At 35.0% G+C, this 20,869-nt stretch overlaps 1 protein-coding gene across 2 annotated transcripts in view; it reads right to left on the bottom strand.

Moving 5' to 3' along the window:
• FAR1 (fatty acyl-CoA reductase 1) overlaps nucleotides 1-20,869 on the bottom strand; it is a 73,304-nt gene that overhangs the window by 17,595 nt on the left and 34,840 nt on the right. For both annotated transcript variants that reach the window (XM_061201479.1, XM_061201478.1), the window contains exons 3-7: nucleotides 11,512-11,687; nucleotides 4,672-4,851; nucleotides 1,768-1,945; nucleotides 671-715; nucleotides 430-548 (exon numbers count right to left, since the gene is read on the bottom strand). In XM_061201479.1, coding sequence (XP_061057462.1) covers nucleotides 430-548; nucleotides 671-715; nucleotides 1,768-1,945; nucleotides 4,672-4,851; nucleotides 11,512-11,687 — 698 coding nt within the window. The remainder of the gene's footprint in view (nucleotides 1-429; nucleotides 549-670; nucleotides 716-1,767; nucleotides 1,946-4,671; nucleotides 4,852-11,511; nucleotides 11,688-20,869) is intronic.

Below are 20,869 nucleotides of genomic sequence, written 5' to 3'. Positions count from 1 at the left end.
CCCATGAGTTGATTAAAGTGCTCTAGTGTGCATGTTTGATATATGTAAGCCATTCTCTGTGAATTTTAGCTCTTTATATATGCCAAGTTTATACCAAGTTCTAGTTTGGATTAAAAAAAAAATCATGTTTTGTGTTGTTTTTTTTTAAAATTTCTAATGACCTTGTCCATCCTGTGGGTAGTACACAAGAATTTACGTTAATTCTTAATAAATGCTGATGGAACCACTTCATCGCCTATTTAAACCAACTCTTGCAGTTGAAAGTGATAATGCCTATATAATATTGGTATGGGTTAATAAAACTGATAAATTGATAAAACTGATAAAACTGATAAAATTGATAAATATCAGTTATGAGGGATTATTTAACATTAGTTTTCCCATCTCAGTTACTATATATTTAACAAGCGACATTGTCATCTCATATACCTATTAACTCCGGAATACCAGGCTGCCGCAAGACTCATGTTGACAACTACATCTACAGGAACAAGATCTGCAAGGGCATTGTTGGAGGCACGCATTGTTCGAAGAATTCCTTTCCCTGCCTTTGTTGAAATTAAAAACAACACCTTAAGAAATATAAGCCAAAGCACATATACACAATATACAGATACACAGAAAACAGAAAAAAGTACAGAATAGTCAATAAAACAAAAGGCTTACTTACCGCAATAAAGAGACCACTTGGTCCATTAAAGTTATCAATCCATCCCTAATACCAAAAATTAAAAAAAAGGGAGGGAGCTTAGAAATATTATGAAACTAGAAATTTACCATTTGAAATCTATAACTCCACATATATACTTGGTAGTTTTCTTCTAAAAACTAAAAAACAGACTAGATTCAGGCCAGAATATTTCTCCCCATCTTAAATAGAAGCAGTCTTCCTCTGAGATTGCAAATGACTAAGTAAAATCGTTTTCAAAGGGCTACCTACTCTTCCATTAACTCTCTGCAAAGAGAATTTTTAAAAAAGGAGTTTATATCTGTCAAATATTTTAGCTAAATGGTGACTGTTTAAGTTTGATTTTGTGCTATTTACTAAGGCAGTAGCCTGAGATTGAGGGAAATGGTAAACCCTCCTCAAAATTACTGAATAAAACAGAAGAAAACAGAGTAATGCCAAAGCAACAGAAGAGATACTATCATTTACTACTATTACAGAGACCTAAGTTTTTCCTAAATCAATTTATCTCTTATGTTTTCTCTTATTTCAGGGATTCACAAATACCGTAATGCCTTGCTTTTCTACAGCAGATCACAGAAATCTCTTATCTTCCTTAGCTTGTAATCTATACAGGGAGGAGTCAACCTCTTGGAAGGCCTGCCTCTTTTTGGTACTAAAAAGCAAATGAAATAAAATAAGATCTGAATATTCTCATCTCTATTTCCTTCACCTCTGCAAGGGAAACTAATCTGCAAATAATTTTAAAAGCCAACAAATGTTGACATGTCAGAGTCCAATCCCTCATCAATCATGAAGAAAACTCATGGTCTCCTTTGACTCCAGACAACACCATAGCCTTCGATTTAATTTTCAATTAACATTTTAAAAATTGATCTGCATATCTATACGTACAGTATTACATTAGAAATAAAAGTACCAATAAGAGTGTCTCTTTCTACAAACGGAAACAACTTTGCCATAGTAAGCCACGTTCAGTAAACAAAACCTGCTCATAAAAAATTGCCAACTCTTTTTGTACAGAATTATGCCTTAAAATTCCCAATTCCAATTATTTACAAAGATTTCTAACAACTTACTGGAAAAGGTTCTTTCCAACTGGCACCAACAATTGATGGCCTTACAATCGCCACATTTAGCTTTGCTCCTTCTTGTTGTACAACATATTCTGCCAATGCTTTTGTGTATATGTATGTATTAGGTCTGTCTCCTATCAATTTTGGTGTGATATCATTTACTAGGCCATCATCCATCCACCTGGTAAACAAAGAAATTGCATGCAAAAATATTTTCGGCTGTTTTACTATAAAATGAAAAACCACTTTGCATATTTCAAACATATCTGTTGCTCTAACTCAAGTGATTTGACAACAACTTTTACTAAAAAAATGGAAATTAGCTTTACTTTCATTAAATATCAACCAGAACTCCATATCTCTTATATCCAGTTTCTTATATCCACAAAGGTCTGAAAACCAAGAGTTCTTTCATAAATCATATGGTAGGTAGCAAAAGTGAATCAGAACTGATTTACGGTCTTTTTTTTTAAAAAAAAAATCATTTAGTTGTCAGTATTCATATACTTCATATGTGTTTGATGAGGGGTGCTACCCCGAATACAGTTGAAGTTATTTCATATTACACAATACATAGATTATATTTCCTTTCTAAAGTCTAAATAAATTCCAAAAAACATCTGGCCCCAAGGGTCTCAGATTAGGAATTATAGATTTGTATATAATCACCATAACAGCATAACATGTAAATTATATACATTTTAAATGAACATACATTTACAATAAACATAAAAGGTCTAGTAATCTAAATATTTAAGGTGAAGCACTAAAACTTGTTATGCTCTCACTAGCAACACTAACAAATACTGGGGTAAATGATAAAAATAAATTGAACCACGCTATAAAAATTCAATTAGCAACCTACTATGAAGTCACAAAATTCTTCCAATTCTCTCAGTGTCTCTGAAGAAAAGTTCTACTATGATAATCTGTAAGAGGAGGGTGATACACTAGGTGATCTCTATAGTCTTTTCCAGTCTAAATTTCTAATTCCAATACATTATGTACTTGTTTTCAGATAGTTTTTCTTCCTATCTATAATACAATGCATACTTGTATGCATACTAAGTATTCTATCAGTGCAGAAATGATACCCATACTAACTGATAAGGATGCATAAAATGGAGACTATCAAGATAAACTTTCTTCTGTATGTGGAAGTACTTTTTGCGTGTACAAGGAAAAGAACACTAACAAAATTGAAGGGAGGTTGCTACTCAACTTAGGAAAAATTCCATAGTGGAGATGAACTTTGAAAAATGGAAGAGAGAGTTGCTATATTAAAAAAAAACAAAACTGGCTAAACCGAGGAAAGACTTAAGAGTCAGTAAGCCTCATCACCGGAGTGAGTTTACAGAGCCAATCTATGAGTTATCCTAAAATTATCTGTTGGCCAGTTGGTCAGATTTCTTTGTAAGCAAAGAAAGGAAATAATAGAACTAGAAGGTTATAGGCTCTTTCTCAGCAACTTCAATGTCTGTATATACAAACTGCTAATAAGAGAAAAAGTAAAAAGATTTATTAACTTCCACACCCAGCTTTTCCCAGAGATATTAAACACTTCTGCCTACTGACCTGAGGAAAATGAGGTAGATATTTGGGACCATCTAAGAAACGAATTAGAAAACAGAAACCAGGGAATTACCATAAGAATGTCTCAGTAAGCTCCCATACTTATTAGTTTTCTTACAAATCTGTCCACTTCCTCATATTTCCAGGAAAGCCTTAAAGAAATGGACTTATGTGTTTATTTTAGAAGAAAACTTGGAGAAGGAGCTATCAACATTCTGTAGCACCCTTGGGAAGAAAAGAATTCGACTGAGAAAACAGGGGATGGTAACTGAAGAGCTGAACGTGAATAGGATTCCTTGGAAGAAAAGAGACCGAAGAGCAAACAGAATAAAGGAGGAAAAAGCTCACAGGAATATTATATGAGGATTAACAAATATGTGAAGATACGGATACTGGAATTTTCTATAATTATCGTCTATAAAAGAAAAGACCCTTTATTTATTCTTGCTCTGATCCTGTTTGTTTGTTTCACTCGATGAGAAAGTACAGGCTGAAGCAAATGAAATCTTGGCCATGCCTATTTGTATCCATCAAATGCAAACATTTCTCAAGTAATCATTGATGACAGGATCCTAGTCCTCAGAAAGAGGATAAACAACAACACTAGGAGTATCAATTAAAGGACCATGACTCCTCCGATTCCCTAATAATTCAAGGCCCCTCTGTAGATATACAGTTGATACTTGAAAAACATGGGGTCGGGGCGTTGACCCCTGCGCAGTCAAAAATCCACATATAACTCTACAGTCAGCCCTCTGTATCATGGTTCTGCATCAAAAGATTCAACCATCTGCAGATTGTGTAGTGCTAGAGTACTTATTTATTGAAAAAAATCTGCGTATAAGTGAACCCACATAGTTCATACCCATGTTGTTCAAGGGTCAACTGTACTCCATTGGGCAAAATAAAAGGATAATCTTTTAATAAATTAGACCTTGCTATTGAATAGGCAGTCATTAGTCTCCATGGATATCAGGCACTTCTTAGCGGCTAAGATTGATTCCTTGGAAAACGGAGACTCTAATACCATGGATGAGTTATTCAGAGGCTTTCCTCCAACCATCACACTTGGTCAAAAGTGAAAGCTCTACACTGACTTTACACATTGACTTTACGGAGAGTCATTTAGGTACAAATCTATACAATAAAAAGAACATAGTAGATACATAATAATTTGTTGAATAAGGAAGAGATAAATGTATACGTAAGTGTGGGTGGAGATTTAGAGAGAAAGAGAGAGAAACTGAAACAGACCAAGAGATACATGTAAATAGATAAACTTGGATCCAAAGTTTGGGGTCAAAGCTAATGTATATAAATTTCAAACAAACGTACTCTAAAGAATCAATCAGCTTCTTGGGATCCACAGGGGGTGGATAGACTACTTCATCAATATGCTTTCGATTGCAGTAGGCATATGCCGTTGATACATGCATGAACACTTCCAGATTCTTCATCTGTTGTGCAAGCAGAATAAGCTGTCGTGTAGCAATCACATTTAACTGAACAGCATCTCTGTAAAAGAAAAAGTGACAATAAAAAATTGGGAAGCTGTGTCATTTTTTCACCTGTTAAAAAAATCTTATTTCCATTTTAGAGCATCAGAGACAGAAAGGGACAAAGAGGTTTTTGTTTCTTTACAACTGATCCCTTAGCTCAGATTTTGTGTGTTATTTCAGCATGAAGTACAACCATTCTACCAGTTGTGTTTACAATTTTTCTGACTATAAAATAAACTTCATATTAGGATTGTAAAAATAAAAGCACAAATTAAAATTTTTAAATTACCCAGAAATAGACACAGATAATTTCAGTCTTTGGCTTTTATGCATACATTTTTGAAGTCATTTTAGACTTCTTTTGCCTCTTGATTTTTGAAAGCATACTGTTTTATGAAATGGCTATACCACCAGGAGAAGTAAGAATCATTAAGTAATTTAAAAATGCTATAGAGTCATCAATAAGGGTAAAACAGTCAAAGAAAACTCAAAAACATTAAATTATATTAATATATAATCAAGTAAAAGTATGTTTACTTCTCTCTTCGTAGCAATTAACCCAAACACCTTTTTAAGACTACCTTACAAAATTCAAAGGGGTGTTATAATACATTTGTTACAAGAGGCAAATGCAAGACCCCAAGATGATCTATATATTCCCTTCTTGAAATTTATTTGAGGTAAATAATTTCACAAATGCAAAAGTATATATGCAGAAAAATAATCGATGAAGCATCATCTAGTAATAGCAAAAGCCTAGAGAGCCCAAATATTCACTATGAAATGGTTTAATAAAGTAGGTATCTTATCACAATGAAAGAATACAGCCATTAAAATAATTGACAACTATAAAAACATGGAAAATCTGTGTGAATAATATTTTTTAAATATATAGATTATGAAGTGAAACAGGATTAAAAACAAGACTCTGGAATAAGACCTGGGTTCAAATCCTGGTTTAGCCTGCCTATCAGCTAGGATTAGGTGACCTTGTAAAGTCATTCAAGCACTCTGGCCTCAATTTCTTCATCTGTAAAGGAGAATACGTAATGGAGACTAACTACTAAGATTTGTATAAAGTTAAATTAAACAAAATAGCTTGCAAGTATTCAGCATTATTCTTAACATAGTCCCAAAATAAGCATTCAATAAATATTACTTAAGGGGTGGATAGTTTTTGCTTTCTATTATACTTTTGTTTATAACTTACTTGAGGGGAAAAAAAGTTGAAATACCCAAAACCAGTAATACTGTGAAAAAACTGGCAAAGTAATACACTGTTGGTGACACTATAAACTGATACAACTGATCTGAAAGAGACTAGGACAAAGTACCAGGAATTATAGAAATGACAGTTATTAATCTAGTTAACCCACTGAAATTAACTGAGAGGAAAAACTTGTTCTAACCGTAATTTTTAAAACAGAAAGAAATTAAGATTCCCTAAATTTGTTTTTTGGTTGTGTTTTTGCTTTTGTTTTTTAATTGAAGTATACTTGATTTACAACGTTGTGTTAGCTTCTGGTGTACAGCAAAGTGATTCAGTTATACATATATATTCTTCTTCATATCCTTTTCCATTATGGTTTATTACAGGATATTAAATATAGTTCCCAGTGTATACATTAGGACCTTGTTGTTTATCCATTCTATATATAATAGTTTGCATCTTCTAGTCCCCAACTCCCAATCCAACCCTCCCCCGCCCCTACCCCTTGGCAACCACAAGTCTGTTCTCTATGTCTGTGAGTCAGTTTGTTTTGTAGATAAGTTCATTTGTGTCAGATTTTAGATTCTGCATATAAGTGATAGCATATGGTATTTGTCTTTCTCTTTCTGACTTACTTCATGTAATATGATAATCTCTAGGTCCATCCATGTAGTTGCAAATAGCGTTATTTCATTCTTTTTCATGGTTGAGTAATATTTCAGTGTGTGGGTGTGTGGGTGTGTACACACACACACACACACCACCACATCTTCTCTATCCATTCATCTGCTGATGGACATTTAGGTTGTTTCCATGTCTTGGCTATTGTAAACAGTGCTGCTATGAACACAGGGTTGCATATATCTTTTTGAATTATAGTTTTGTCCAGATATATGTGCCCAGGAGTGGGATTGCTGGACCATATGGCAACTCTATATTTAGTTTTTTTGAGGAACCTGCATACTGTTCTCCATAGAGATTGGCTGCACCAATTTACATTCCCACCAACAGTGTAGGAGGGTTCCCTTTTCTCCACACCCTCAGAAAAATTCCCTATATTTGCTATACTAAGTGAACATGACATAAATTACAGTATAGTAACATGATGTAGTATCATCACATCATGAAAATTATAACTATGAAAAAGTTAGAAATATGGAAATTGTTTCAATAAGTAAAACTACAAATTCTATGTTTACGTTTTATGGAAAACAACATATTTTCAAAGAGAGACCACAAGAAAATTTTTTTTAAAAATAAAAATAGTTTTGAGTACTTTCCGAAATTCTTACATTTTCAGTATTTAAGAAGGAAAAAATCCAACTGTTCTTTTAAAAGGTCAGGATATGTCACAGATAGAATCTGGTCTACTTGACTGTAAAGTAGTTCTTTGATGCGTATCACATTTGCAAAACAGTGGGAATGGGAGGGTACTGTTTTGGAAAAGGTATACAGAGAATATCCTGTTACAGGTTTCTGAGGACAGAACAACAAGTTCTGGGTCACTAGGAATAAGAAATAGTTCATGAGAGGAAAAACTCTTGGGACTTATTTTTTCTTTTAATTTAATATTATCTGAGAACCTATGAAAACATACTGAAAGGAAAAAAAAATTTTTTTAATGGACTAATTGGGTTGGGGTCTTAAAAACATGAGTGTATCTTTTTCCTTCCTTATCTCAACTGAGGGAGGAAAATCTGTTCAAATAGATATCCAGCAAAAAAGACGTTTCACAGAGAGGATACTGTCCACTAGACTATAAGGCAATGTGCTATTTTCTTTTGCATTTGCAAAACAATAGTGGTAGGGAGAGTGATGTTTTGGGAGCAGAACACAAAGGATATTTTGTTACAGGTTCCTGAGGATGGTGACAGAATTTCTGGGTCACTGAAAATAAGGAATAACTTGAGAGAGGAAGCACTCCTGAGCTTTGCCTACTCACCTCTTCCCATCCATCCGCACCTGACAGCGCAAACCTGAAGGCATTTTGTGCCCATGTAAATAACTCTTAGTATCTCTGCCAGGCTAGTATCCTCACTCTGTTTTACTACCATCCAATTTGTACACCTTGAACTTTAGGCTGAGACCCTGACATGTTAGATCTGAAAGCATTTAGTAGTACCAAACAAAAATAAAGTTCTCACTATGTTTTGGTTATGGGGATTCAACGCATCTTATATAACACTGGCTTTTGGGGGGGAGAGCAAAAATGAACAAATCTTTGTAATTATGGTCCATCACTAATGTAGACATAGAAACCACTTTAATAAAGGAAAAAACTCAACTTGAACTGCCAATAAATTTTCTTATTCACCTGTCTTCTATTGACATATTGGGTTGTTCAAAATCTATGCTGATAACACTTATAAGACCTTAAACCAGAGATCATGCTTTGCTTGACAGACACCTGTGAGCTTATTAAAAATGCAGATTGCTGGACCTCATCTTCAGACACTTTTTAATGTGTCTTAAATCACATCTTACATAAGTTCCCCAGGCCATTCTGATCTCTCCCTCATCACTCCCTTCCCCACCTCTGAGAAAATACTACCTACATGAGATCTCATCACTATATTGCTGTTGATTTTTTTTTAACTTAATGAAGATATAGAAACAGATATCTATTAAGGGGACAATTAATCAATCAGGGTAGGGGACCCAGTCATTTGTAATTTAAATCACACCCTAGGCTCTTATTAAAAATGAGGATTCCTGGGTATTATCTCAAAACTAGAGGGTCTGAATTTGGCAAATACAGTCCAAGATTATGCATTTTTAACACATTTTCCAGTAATCCTTAAGATTCATAATACATTCTAAAGTTTGAGAATCCATGCCCTTAGGCTCAACAGTTTTCTTGATCTTTTCTAAATCATCGATCTTTACTTCCACTCCTTTCTGAACACCTACCCTCATGTTCATACCCTGGGCCCTCTCACCCAAAATTGCTCTACCTCTAAAATCTCATACTATGAATTTTCCCCAGACCACACTATCTGTCCTCCCATTTCTGCCCTTAAGCCTGTTTTCTGTCCTCATCATGGTCTCTAGTCTCCTAACACTTCTTTACTCTCAAGTCCAATGGCCCTGTTCTACCTTCACTTTCCTAAGAGATACCATACCTATGGTCAACTATTTAAGTAACTCCCTTTATTATCCTCAATATCACTCTCTCCTCATCTTTTGTCAGTATTTCTTTATAATTCCTAATCTTGATATCCATTTTTTCCCACTTCAAGATTTATAGACCACCATATCTGAAAATAAATGAGCTCTGCCACCTCTCAACTCTCACAGCACTTTAATGTATGCTCTTCAGTAACTCCACATTTTCTATCCTATTTTATGGTTATTTAAGTATATTCCATCTCCTCTGATAGACAATATGGACTTTGCAAATAGGATCTGTGTACAATTTATTTTGATTTCTCCCAAAATATAGAGTATAATGTTGGGAGTAAAATCTGGATTTTCTTGTCCTGGCAGTAAAGGCTCTGAACCATTTTTTATTTGTGGGCTAACTTAAAAAGTGGTTATAAAGAATAATTGTTCCGTAAGTAGTTATTATATGTCAACCTACAGTATTGTAGAATGTTGTAGTATCACCACTTAGACATCAATATCCATTAAAATTGCTCCACAGAAGACAATAATTTCAATTAATGACTAGGATTAGGTCAGTAAATATGCATGCCCTGACAAGGAAGAGAAGAACAATAAATTTTCTTGTTCACCTGTCTACCTCCTTCCACTATGGTATCTCTAGTGAAAGAAGAAAGAATAATAATAAAAAGATTTCCCTTTTGTTAATCGTAACCTTGCTTACCCTGAGGGGAAGAGAAAGAGGAGAGAACATTTCCCAAAAGTATTACACTTTGGTCCTCCTCGTAAGGTTACTTGGATGAGTTTCACCCTAATGAATGTTGCCTGTTTGCAAAACAATTTCCCCTTTAAAAGCATCTGATTTTCCCTTTGAGGACTATACCATAATTATCAAGTATCTATATACCTTTTTCCTTGAAAACAGTTTCATAAGGCTATGTGAACTCTTTCTTTTGGTTATGAAAGAAATGAAAGCTAGAACTACAGGGAAAAATACCAGTTAGACGGACTATTTCATATTAAAAACCTACCTGTAATCACACTATCCAAATATAATAACTGGCCGATATTAAAAGATATGTATATAAATACACATCTATGTACACAAATATTTTATGAAAATGAGATTATACTATAGTTCTAATAAGATCCTTTTGTCACTTTTGAATCTTGAACACATAATTGCTACATAAAAAGAACTAAAATGTAAATAAATTATTACCACCAGATAATAAAGGATAAAGTCAAGATTAGAACTAAGGTATGTAATTCCAAAGCTCACGCCCTCTCCATTATACAGTGTTGCCTCAGCTTCCTCAAGTATAAAATGGATTTGACCATTATATTACATTGGGTAACATTAAGCATGGAATGAAATAATGAGCGAGAAAACACCCTCAAACTATAAAGCACTGTTAGAGGAATCTAAGGGACTATTATAGTATCCTCACCTGCAATATAGGCAAAACTCACTGTAATGCTTTGGCACTGAACTGTCATGTTATACAATGTTGATTAAGGTTTATACTTCTATACATAGACAATATGGCAGATAATCTCAAAACCCTTTACAATCAGAATTGAACTTAAAAACATTTTAAGAAGGCCTTCAAGCAATTATGAAACCTAAAGAAGTGTGCACCATTTTAATTGCTATAAGACCATACAGATTAACATTATAAAACTGTATATAACATCAAAAAATGCTCTGAATTAAGCACCATTATTTGAAATGTGTATTTGTTAGATTTTTAAAAACATAGTGACCATTTAAAATGTTATTTTTTCTTGAAATAGGGCATCTTGAAGGAAGTCCAAACCATTTTTAAAGTAAACCTATATCCAATGTACCCTGTTCTTAACACTGATACCAAAGTTTTAAAACAAAAACAAGGTATGACTTCAATGTATAAGCCATTTCATCTTACTCTGCAAAACCTGAGCCTAACTTTTTAAAATTTTCAGATGAATATGTGTGAAGTAGACAAAGCTGCTGGGGTATACACTTCTGAAAGAATGGAGGGCAGAGGAAATAAACACTATTAGTTGTTAAGACTAATACTCCTACCCAAGGTAAACTTCTCTTTCTTCTACTCCACACTTCCCATTTCTTGCCTCCTCCCTGCCCCATATATAAATTCATGGCAACTTCTTCTAATAAACATATACTAGCTATCCGATGTTTCTAAACTGTTAAGAAGAGAAAGAAAATTCTTTTAATGCTCTGTAGGACATGGAATGCTACAATTAACAGAGAGCAAACATTTTCAAAACACTTTCAAATGACTTGACTAAAAAGTAGAATTCAAATTAGATCTTTTAACTATGCCGCAGTTCAAATATCATATAAATACCTTTACTTACCTCAAATTTTCATTAAACCTTACTGTAGCTGCACAGTGGAATATAACATTGGTAGACTCTATGATGATCTCTTTGTCTTCTTCACTAAGAGCCAGTTTAGGTTGGGTGAGTTCACTGTTGACTGCTATAATTTTCTCCCTAAAATCTGGATTTTCAACTCTCAATCTGTCAAAAAGCTATCAAAGGGGAAAAACATTTTAGGGCATTTTTTTTCAGCTTTCTAAAACCCATCATCACCACCTTTTCCTCCCCCAAGGATCACTATTTTTTAAATTTCAACTACGTGAATCCTAAGGTTGCTTAAATTGCTATCATTCTGTATGAAAAACACTCTATGGGGTCCACATTATTATCCCCATTTTATAGATGAGGAATCTGAGACACAGAGAGGTTAAGTAACTTGCCAAAGAACACAGGGCTGGTAGCTTGCAGAGTTAAATTTTAACTGTCCATGCCTTTGTTGATTAGATTATATTATCTCCCAGAATAGACATAAGCAGTACAGACATCAGAACAATGTTTAAAATGATCATTCAGGGACTTCCTGGTGGTGCAGTGGTTAAGAATCCGCCTGCCAATGCAGGGCACACGGGTTCGATCCCTGGTCCGGGAAGATCCCACATGCCGCGGAGCAACTAAGCCTGTGCATCACAACCACTGAGCCTGCACTCTAGAGCCCGCGAGCCACAACTACTGAGCCCACGCACCACAACTATTGAAGCCTGCGCACCTAGAGCCCGTGCTCCGCAACAAGAGAAGCCACCGCAATGAGAAGTCCGTGCACCGCAATGAAGAGTAGCCCCCGCTCTCCACAACTAGAGAAAGCCTGCATGCAGCAATGAAGACCCAACTCAGACAAATATAAATAAATTACATTTTAAAATAAATAAATAAAAATAAAATGATCATTCAGATTTCTAAAATCCAAACCTTAATTTATCACTTCATTTCATTTTGGTTTTAGTCTCTTTTAGTAGATTAAAATACCATTAATCATACTCTACCTAAAATCTTAGAAAAATTTTAAAGGGAAAAACAAAGTAAGTATGTTAAAGGAAAAAAAAGTTGGTAAGCAAATGTGAATATGAAGCTGGATAAACTTGAGATATACATATAGGATTCTAACTTGAAAATAGAAAATTCAATATTCCTTAAGTATACTCAAAGGAATAAATTTAACTAGAGAATCAGATCCCAAAATGTTTACAGTATAAAGGTATATTCAATTGTGAGTCAAATTTAATTTTTTATCCCAGATTTTATAGAGGAACACTGATGTCACCTCTAGATCACTGTTCTATTACACCCTGACTCTCCACTCCATTGAAAGTCCATATTTGTAGTTTAAGCAGAGATTCTGAAATCTGGGGGAAAAAGTCTATAAAACATATATGGTACTCGCTTTCACCTTCCCAGGTGACTTTTAGTAAGTAACAGTCTTCCCCTCCACCACTGCTAGCTAGTGACTTCAATATTATTGTTTTCTTATATTAATTAATAAAATATTTACTAAGCATTTCAGATGAACTAAGTACCTTCTAGACACTGAGAAAACAAGAATTATGACCTTTGCCTCAAGCTATTTAGAGTCTCATAGGAAAAATTAGACAAGTAAACAGACAGTTAAAATATAATGTTATAAGTAATAAAATAGGGATAATATACGTGTTATGAGACTGTACAGGAGCAACTTCTAGCCCTGCTAGTTGGGAAGGACCTGAGATTATAAAGTAGAAGAATAGTGTTGCAGGTAGAGAAAGTAGCATGTATAACCACCTAGAAGTAATAGAGCACGAATGTTTGGGAAATATAAAAAACTCAGTAAGACTTGGCCAATGACTGGACGAGGGATAAGGAATATAAACTCCACGTGGACAGGGACTAGGGTCTATTTTGCTCAGAACAAAGGCCCCAGATAACAGAGTGCCTGGCAAGACAGTGACATGATAAACATTTGTTAAGTGAATAAATTCATTAGGTGGAAAACACTGGGAGAGAAAGAAGTACAGCTATGGAGATATGAGTTCAGTTTTGTGAACGTTGAGTGTAAAGTGCCAATGAGAACACCCCAGAAGACTGGTCTAGTAGAGATAACTGGCTCTGTAGGTCCTGAGTTCAGGGAAGAAAGAGCCAGACTACTGATATAGATTTTATTAACCACACAGGTAGCCCTGGGAGAATATCACCCAGGTAGCAGCAGTGATGAGCTGCCAAGGTCCAGACTATATGAAGCTTTTTCCAAATCTAATTTAAAATACAACCTTTCACCTCACATAAAACAGAAGGTGCTGAGTAATTACCTAACTGGACCTAGTAAGAAGAGATCAAGGCCTAGGACAGAATTCTGAAGAATATTTAAGGGGTTAGCAGAGAAAAGGAGCCTGAGGAATGACCAGAAAAGTACTTTTAACACACTGAATTCAGACTTTTTCATTCTCCCAGATTGCCAATGACCTTTAATTCCCCTTCATATCAGATATCTCCACCACTACCATCAATACGTGATCACGCTGTTTTACAAGTTACATCTCAAATGTGATGCTCTTCCCTTCTTTAGCTACCATCTCTTTATTCAATACCATCTTTTCCAAAGTTTTTAACCCACTGGTACCCCAATTAGTTCCTACTTTACTAAGTCCACTAATGCCCTCTTTAATGTATTTTATTCCCTTTCCAGAATTTATTTCATGGTCAACTATTTTCACTCCTTGCCAGCAATGAGGTTTACTTTCCCAGAGACATTCCTGTAAATCAGTGGTTCTCAAGCTGGGGCAATTTTAGCCCCCAGGGAACACTTGGTGATGTCTGAAGACATTTTTCTTTGTCAAAACTGGGATGGTGAGGAGAGGGAGCTGCTGGCATTTAGTGGGTAGAGGCCAGGAATGCTGACCACCCTACAATGCATAGGACAGCTCCCCATAACAAAGAATTATCTGGCCCAAAATGTGAATAGTGCTGAAGTTGAGAAATTCTGCTATAAGACAATGTCCCACTATAGTATATGCTCTATGCCTATGCTCTTTTATTCCTGTTTCAAAGTCATAGAAGGCTCTACCTAAAAGTTTCTTAACAACTTTAAGTGTACATATTCACTGCTACTTGATATAAAAAGAACTCATTTTATTGATTCACCAGAAATGCTATACATAAGTGGGAATGAATGGCCCTAGGAGTAAGTGGTGGGATGTGCCGGGGGGAATTAAAAGCATAAGATAAAATGACAAAATTTTATAGAGTATTTTAGTCAAGTATTTTTTAGACAAATACTTGGGGACAAGGCATTTTTATATTGAAAATAATGGCCATATGCTTAGACTAAACTATAAAAGTTCAATGAAATTTCAGGCTTTCAGTAAAAGATAATCATTTTCTTTACAAATTAGACTTACTGGTGCGGAAAAATTTTAGAAGCATTACCCTGGAGACCCCAGAGAAGATGCCCAACTCTTTCACATTTTACTTAGGTCCTCAATTCCAACCAAGACATCAGCTTCAATAATTGCTCCTATCCAATCTCTCTTAACACCTCTACACTCTCTCTTCCTTCCCTCCTCTCTCTTAAAAACTCTCTAGACTGTAGGCTCCATTAAGGCAGGGACTCTTATTTATTCCTGAATTCAACCCCTTACATCAAGTCAAGTGCCCAGCACTGAGTAGGCACAATAAATGTTTTCTTAAAAATAAAAAATGAATAAGAATAAATAACCTCTCACTAGGGGGAGGGAGGGTGTTGGGAAGGGAATTACAATATACCAATTACAAGTGGTTCATGATAAAATGCCAAGATGAGTAAACAAAGGGCAGGGATGGCAGCAAAACACACATGCAGGCATTATTACTTAAAATAGGCCTTGTGGTCTTATAGCCCCCTTGATGACTCCCTTCTCACAGGTTTTAAGGGAAGCAAAGAATTCCAAAAGGATTTGGCAAAAAATCAGAAAGAGGAAAAAGAAGAGACACTAACGTACATTATCTGAATAGTTAAGAAGTTTAGGGATAACTTCTAAATTTTGTAGAAAGGATTTTACATCCTACAGTTAAATAAAAATAAAAGCAACATGTTAAGTATCTGCTGCATGATGTCAAAGAAAACCTACTGTGACATGACAATTAGTTCTAATCCAAAGAACTATCACAAAGGTATACGAAGTTCATTCAAAGTAAAAAGTCTGGTTAGTTGCTATGTAAGGATTTGCTAATTTTTTTGTTTTTTCCAACAGGACTATAAGAATTTAGATAGACAAATGAGCATCATTCTCTTCCAAAAAAAAAAAAAATGCTATCATTGACATTTCTTTGGAGGGATATGCCTATAGAGTCAGAGCCCTTGCAAAACTGAGCTCACAGCTTTCTAATCACTTTTGTTTCTGACTCTAATTTCATCTCTGAATCTTTACTGCCAAGCTTGGGTTCAAATTAATTTTGGATGTCTGCAAAAGTCAACTCTCTCCTTAAAGCATGAACATTTGCCCCTATTCAGTTTATCCACTAGAATGTGCCAGTAGGCTGTCCCCACATGGTCTAAGCAACACTGTACACTCTTAATCAGCACCAGTTCTCAAAGTGTGGAAGATCCTAGGAGTCCCTGAGACTCCTACTTAGGGAGTGCACAAAGTCAAAACTATTTTCATAATAAAAGTAAAACATTATTTGCATTTTTCACTTTCATTCTCTCACAAGTATGGAGAGGAATTTTCCAAAGCTACATGTGTAATGACATCATCACTCTCGATGGCTAATGGAATGTGTGCTTGTATGTATATTCTTTTACTTTAAAAATTTCTCAATTTTAAATGGGACCTAATGAAACTTAAAAGCTTTTGCACAGCAAAGGAAACCATAAACAAGACAAAAAGACAACCCTCAGAATCGGAGAAAATATTTGCAAATGAAGCAACTGACAAAGGATTAATCTCCAAAATTTACAAACAGCTCATGCAACTCAATATCAAAAAAACAAACAACCCAATCCAAAAATGGGCAGAAGACCTAAATAGACATTTCTCCAAAGAAGATACACAGATTGCCAACAAACACATGAAAGGATGCTCAACATCACTAATCATTAGAGAAATGCAAATCAAAACTACAATGAGGTATCACCTCACACCAGTCAGAATGGCCATCATCAAAAAATCTACAAACAATAAATGCTGGAGAGGGTGTGGAGAAAAGGGAAGTCTCTTGCACTGTTGGTGGGAATCTAAATTGATATAGCCACTATGGAGAACAGTATGGAGGTTCCTTAAAAAACTAAAAATAGAACTACCATACGGCCCAGCAATCCCACTACTGGGCATATACCCTGAGAAAACCATAATTCAAAAAGGGTCATGTACCACAATGTTCATTGAAGTTCTATTTACAATAGCCAGGACATGGAAGCAACCTAAGTGTCCATTAGGCACATATATACAATGGAATATTACTCAGCCATAAAAAGAAACAAAATTGAGTTATTTGTAGTGAGGTGGATGGACCTAGAGACTGTCATACAGAGTGAAGTAAGTCAGAAAGAGAAAAATAAATACTGTATGCTAACACATATATATGGAATCTAAAAAAAAAAAATAGTTCTGAAGAACCTAGGGGCAGGACAGGAATAAAGATGCAGACGTAGAGAATGGACTTGAGGACACGGGGAGGGGGAAGGGTAAGCTGGGATGAAGTGAGAGAGTGGCATGGACTTATATATACTAACAAATGTAAAATAGATAACTAGTGGGAGGCAGCCCATAGCACAGGGAGATCAGCTCGGTGCTTTGTGACAACCTAGAGGGGTGGGATAGGGAGGGTGGGAATGAGACGCAAGAGGGAGGAGATACGGGGATATATGTATATGTATAGCTGATTCACTTTGTTATAAAGCATTAACTAACACACCATTGTAAAGCAATTATACTCCAATAAAGATGTTAAAAAAAAGAAAAAAAAAGAAAAGAGGAAACTAGAAGAGGAATACAGCATAAAGCTTACTTTGATAAATCTATACACATAAAAAGGTGGGTGAAGAGCTGAACTGGGGAAGCATAGATCATATCTACAGTGTGAATACCTGACTGGAAAATTGTTCTTGTTAACTCTCAGCACTCGATGAATGATCTAGCAATCCAGTATAAAATAAATCAATATTAATATTAATATTGCACTACTATTATCATAAGTACTAAATCACTATCATTGCTATTACTGCTTCTATCATGTTTTGAGTTTTTACTATGGCCCAGGCTTTGTGCAAAATGTTTTAAATAGCAGTATCTTATTTGAATCAATCATTCAACATGTATTTAACACGTGGTCTGTGTAAGGCATTGTTAAAGTCTCAAAACTTTATAAAGAGGTGTTACGGACTGAAAAAAAAAAAATTCTCAATTTTAATCTCTACTACGATAAACATCAATAAGATATTTGAAATAAAACCTCACAAAAACACAATCTCTTTGAAGTCCTCAATAATTTTTAAGAGTGTAAAGGGGTCCAGAGATCAAAAGTTTGAGAACCACTGCCTTAAATAAACAGAATCTTTCAACCTATTTGGATGATATGAAAAAATATAGCCATAAGGTAATAATATCAGTCTGCAATACACTGCAGTCAATATACATTATCAAATAATTTGCTCAAGAGTTTTAAAAGTCATTTGGAAAAAAGCTATAAATTATATCACGTTTTTTAAAAAGTCCTTATACTAGGCTACCAAATAGTTTTAATTTTAAAATGATATTGAATACAGTTTAGTCGATCTTCCCAGTTCTCAGGAAAAACTGAAAATGACCTTTGTACCTACCACACTTTAAGATGGCAAATTCTTCAAGCATAGTTATTATGTAGCTAGATTTTACAGTAGTAAATACTGAAATATTAACTCACATCTTTTTTTTATTGTCTCTAAAGAATTTAGAAACAATAATGAAAATGACTAAAACTTGTCTTTTTTTTTTTTTGGCCATGCCACATGGCACCTGGGATCTTAGTTCCCCGACTAGGGATCGAACCCATGCCCCCTCCAGTGGAAGCAGAGTCTTAACCAATGGATCACCAGGGAAGTCCCTTGTCTTTTTTTTTAATTGAGATAACTAACACTGGTTTATAACATCATATAAGTTCCACGATTAGGACATTATATTTTGACTCCTATATACACTACTGCGTGCTCACCAACAAAAGTTTAGTTTCCATCTGTCACCATACAGTTGACCCCCTTTACCCATTTCACCCTACCCCCAACCCCTTCCTCTCTGGTAATCACTACTCTGTTCTCTGTTTTCATGTTTAACCCACATCTTACTTTTAAAAATAAGTACGTAGAAAGTTCATGTGATAATTCCTTAATCTAAGAGTTTAAAGTTAATACTAGCTACATTTTTCTCATGTGTAAGTATAAATATTTGTTTGAAGCCCTCTTCCTCAAGTCAAACAAGCAAAAATTTAAAAGAATAATTAACAATTTTAATTGTATTTTAAAAGGCAGAAACCTCACTTGGGGAGAGGAAGAGTGTTAGTAGGAATACTCCAGCACTTAGTATTTACTTTACATGCCTTATACGGAGTCCAGTAAAGCAAACACCACAGCTTGCTCTGACACTCTTCCAACCTGCCAAGCAGTTCTCAGAGCCTCTGCCCGTGCTGTTCCCTCTACCTTTAACACTCTTCCTCCACGTACCACATGGATTCTTCCTCACTTCATCATTCAGGTCTCTGACCAAACGTCACCTCAGAGAGAACTTTTTCTGACCATCATATCTAAAGCAGCACCTCCATCACTTTCAATCCCCCTTTTCTGCTTTACTTTTGAACAGCACGTGCCACTATTCAACATGTTATATAGTTGTTAACTTGTCTCCCTAACTAGAATGTAAATTCCAAATGCTGGGATTTTGTTTTCTTCACTGCCGTATCTCTAGTAACCTGAACAGCTTCTAGCATATAGCAGGACTCACATCTTTGTGGAAGGGAGGGCAAATGGGAAGAACACAAGTGCACGAGAGTTTGGGGCAATGGGAAGAACGTTACTAGAGTATAACTACCCTTGTGAGCTATACTGTCACGGAGTAGCCCTCAAAGAAGTAGATTTGTTTTAAAAAGTAATTCAGAGAAAAGAAGTTTTTCTAGTTGAAGTACAGATTATTTAAAGTTTTCATATGGGGACAAACTCAATAAACAGTGGGACAAAAGTAAATATTATTTTTATTCTTTAATGCCCTATTAATAGTTTCAAACAATTTATTTTTAAAAGGAAAAACAAATATTAATTTACACCTCACTGTTAAAACCCTGTGGGTCTAGGATTACCTCTTAATGGGGAGGAGGGGGAATACAAACAAGAAAAACATGGATGCTTCACAAAAGACAGAAGTTCATCTTTCTGAACCAAAATTATATTTGAATGGAAATCATTCTCAAACAACGTAAAATCTTAGTAAAGAAAACATTCTAAATATAGTTTAACCTTTTCTTAATTTATCCTTAGTCACTGTAGTGAATATTGGTGATTGTATTTTATTATAACGTTGCAATGTTAAGAAAATTAAAAGTTTTATTTAAACCCTCCCACACTTCTGAACAGGTCTTATTGTGTATCTTCTCTTTTTCTTTTAATTGTTTTTCTGTTATCATACTTTAATCACTCCTAGGAGATAAGCTTCCCACTACTGCCCTAACCCATAAACTGACTCTTATTCCTTCTGATGTTAACCTCTGTTATTCGCTGCCCTTCACACACTTCTCTTTTGCTTTTGTCATCTTCTCTTTTAATTTTTGTAAACTTGGGCACCAAGCTTTTTGCCATTGGCTTCGGGAAATTAAGCTATTTTTACTCAGTGTGTACCAGCTACAACATTTACAACTAGTAAGGTATCCAACTCTCAAGATTACTTTTCCCATTTTATCACAAAGCGGTCCATCATCTTTGCCTTACTTTCTTATCTATTGGGGAAGTAATGCTATAAAGTAGAAAGGGATTTGTTATCAAGTCATCTGCATTATATCCGACATCTATTAGCTACACAACTTCAGATAAAATAACCACTTCTGAGACTCATTGTCCATATTTGTAAAATGGGATATATCAACATCTGTCCCTACCAGAGCATGAGCTCTGGGTTCAATCGTCAGAGTTCACAGACACTGGCTCTAACACTAACTATATGACCTTGTAGAATGGGAATAAGACCAGTACTTACCTTGAAGAGTTCCTGTGATAACTAAATACATATAAGGTGCTTTGCACACAGTGCCTGGCACAACTTAAGCACTCAATAAATGTCAGCCACTATTAACTATGAATTTCTACTGAAAGATCAAAACAGGCTGGAATACAAATCATGTCTAATAAATTATTTATTAACTCTAGAGAATT

This window comes from Eubalaena glacialis, chromosome 10 (genome assembly GCF_028564815.1).
Source record: "Eubalaena glacialis isolate mEubGla1 chromosome 10, mEubGla1.1.hap2.+ XY, whole genome shotgun sequence".
Classification (NCBI taxonomy): Eukaryota; Metazoa; Chordata; class Mammalia; order Artiodactyla; family Balaenidae; genus Eubalaena; species Eubalaena glacialis.
The sequence above is the reverse complement of the archived record's forward strand: the minus strand, read 5'-3'. Positions and strand labels throughout refer to the sequence as shown.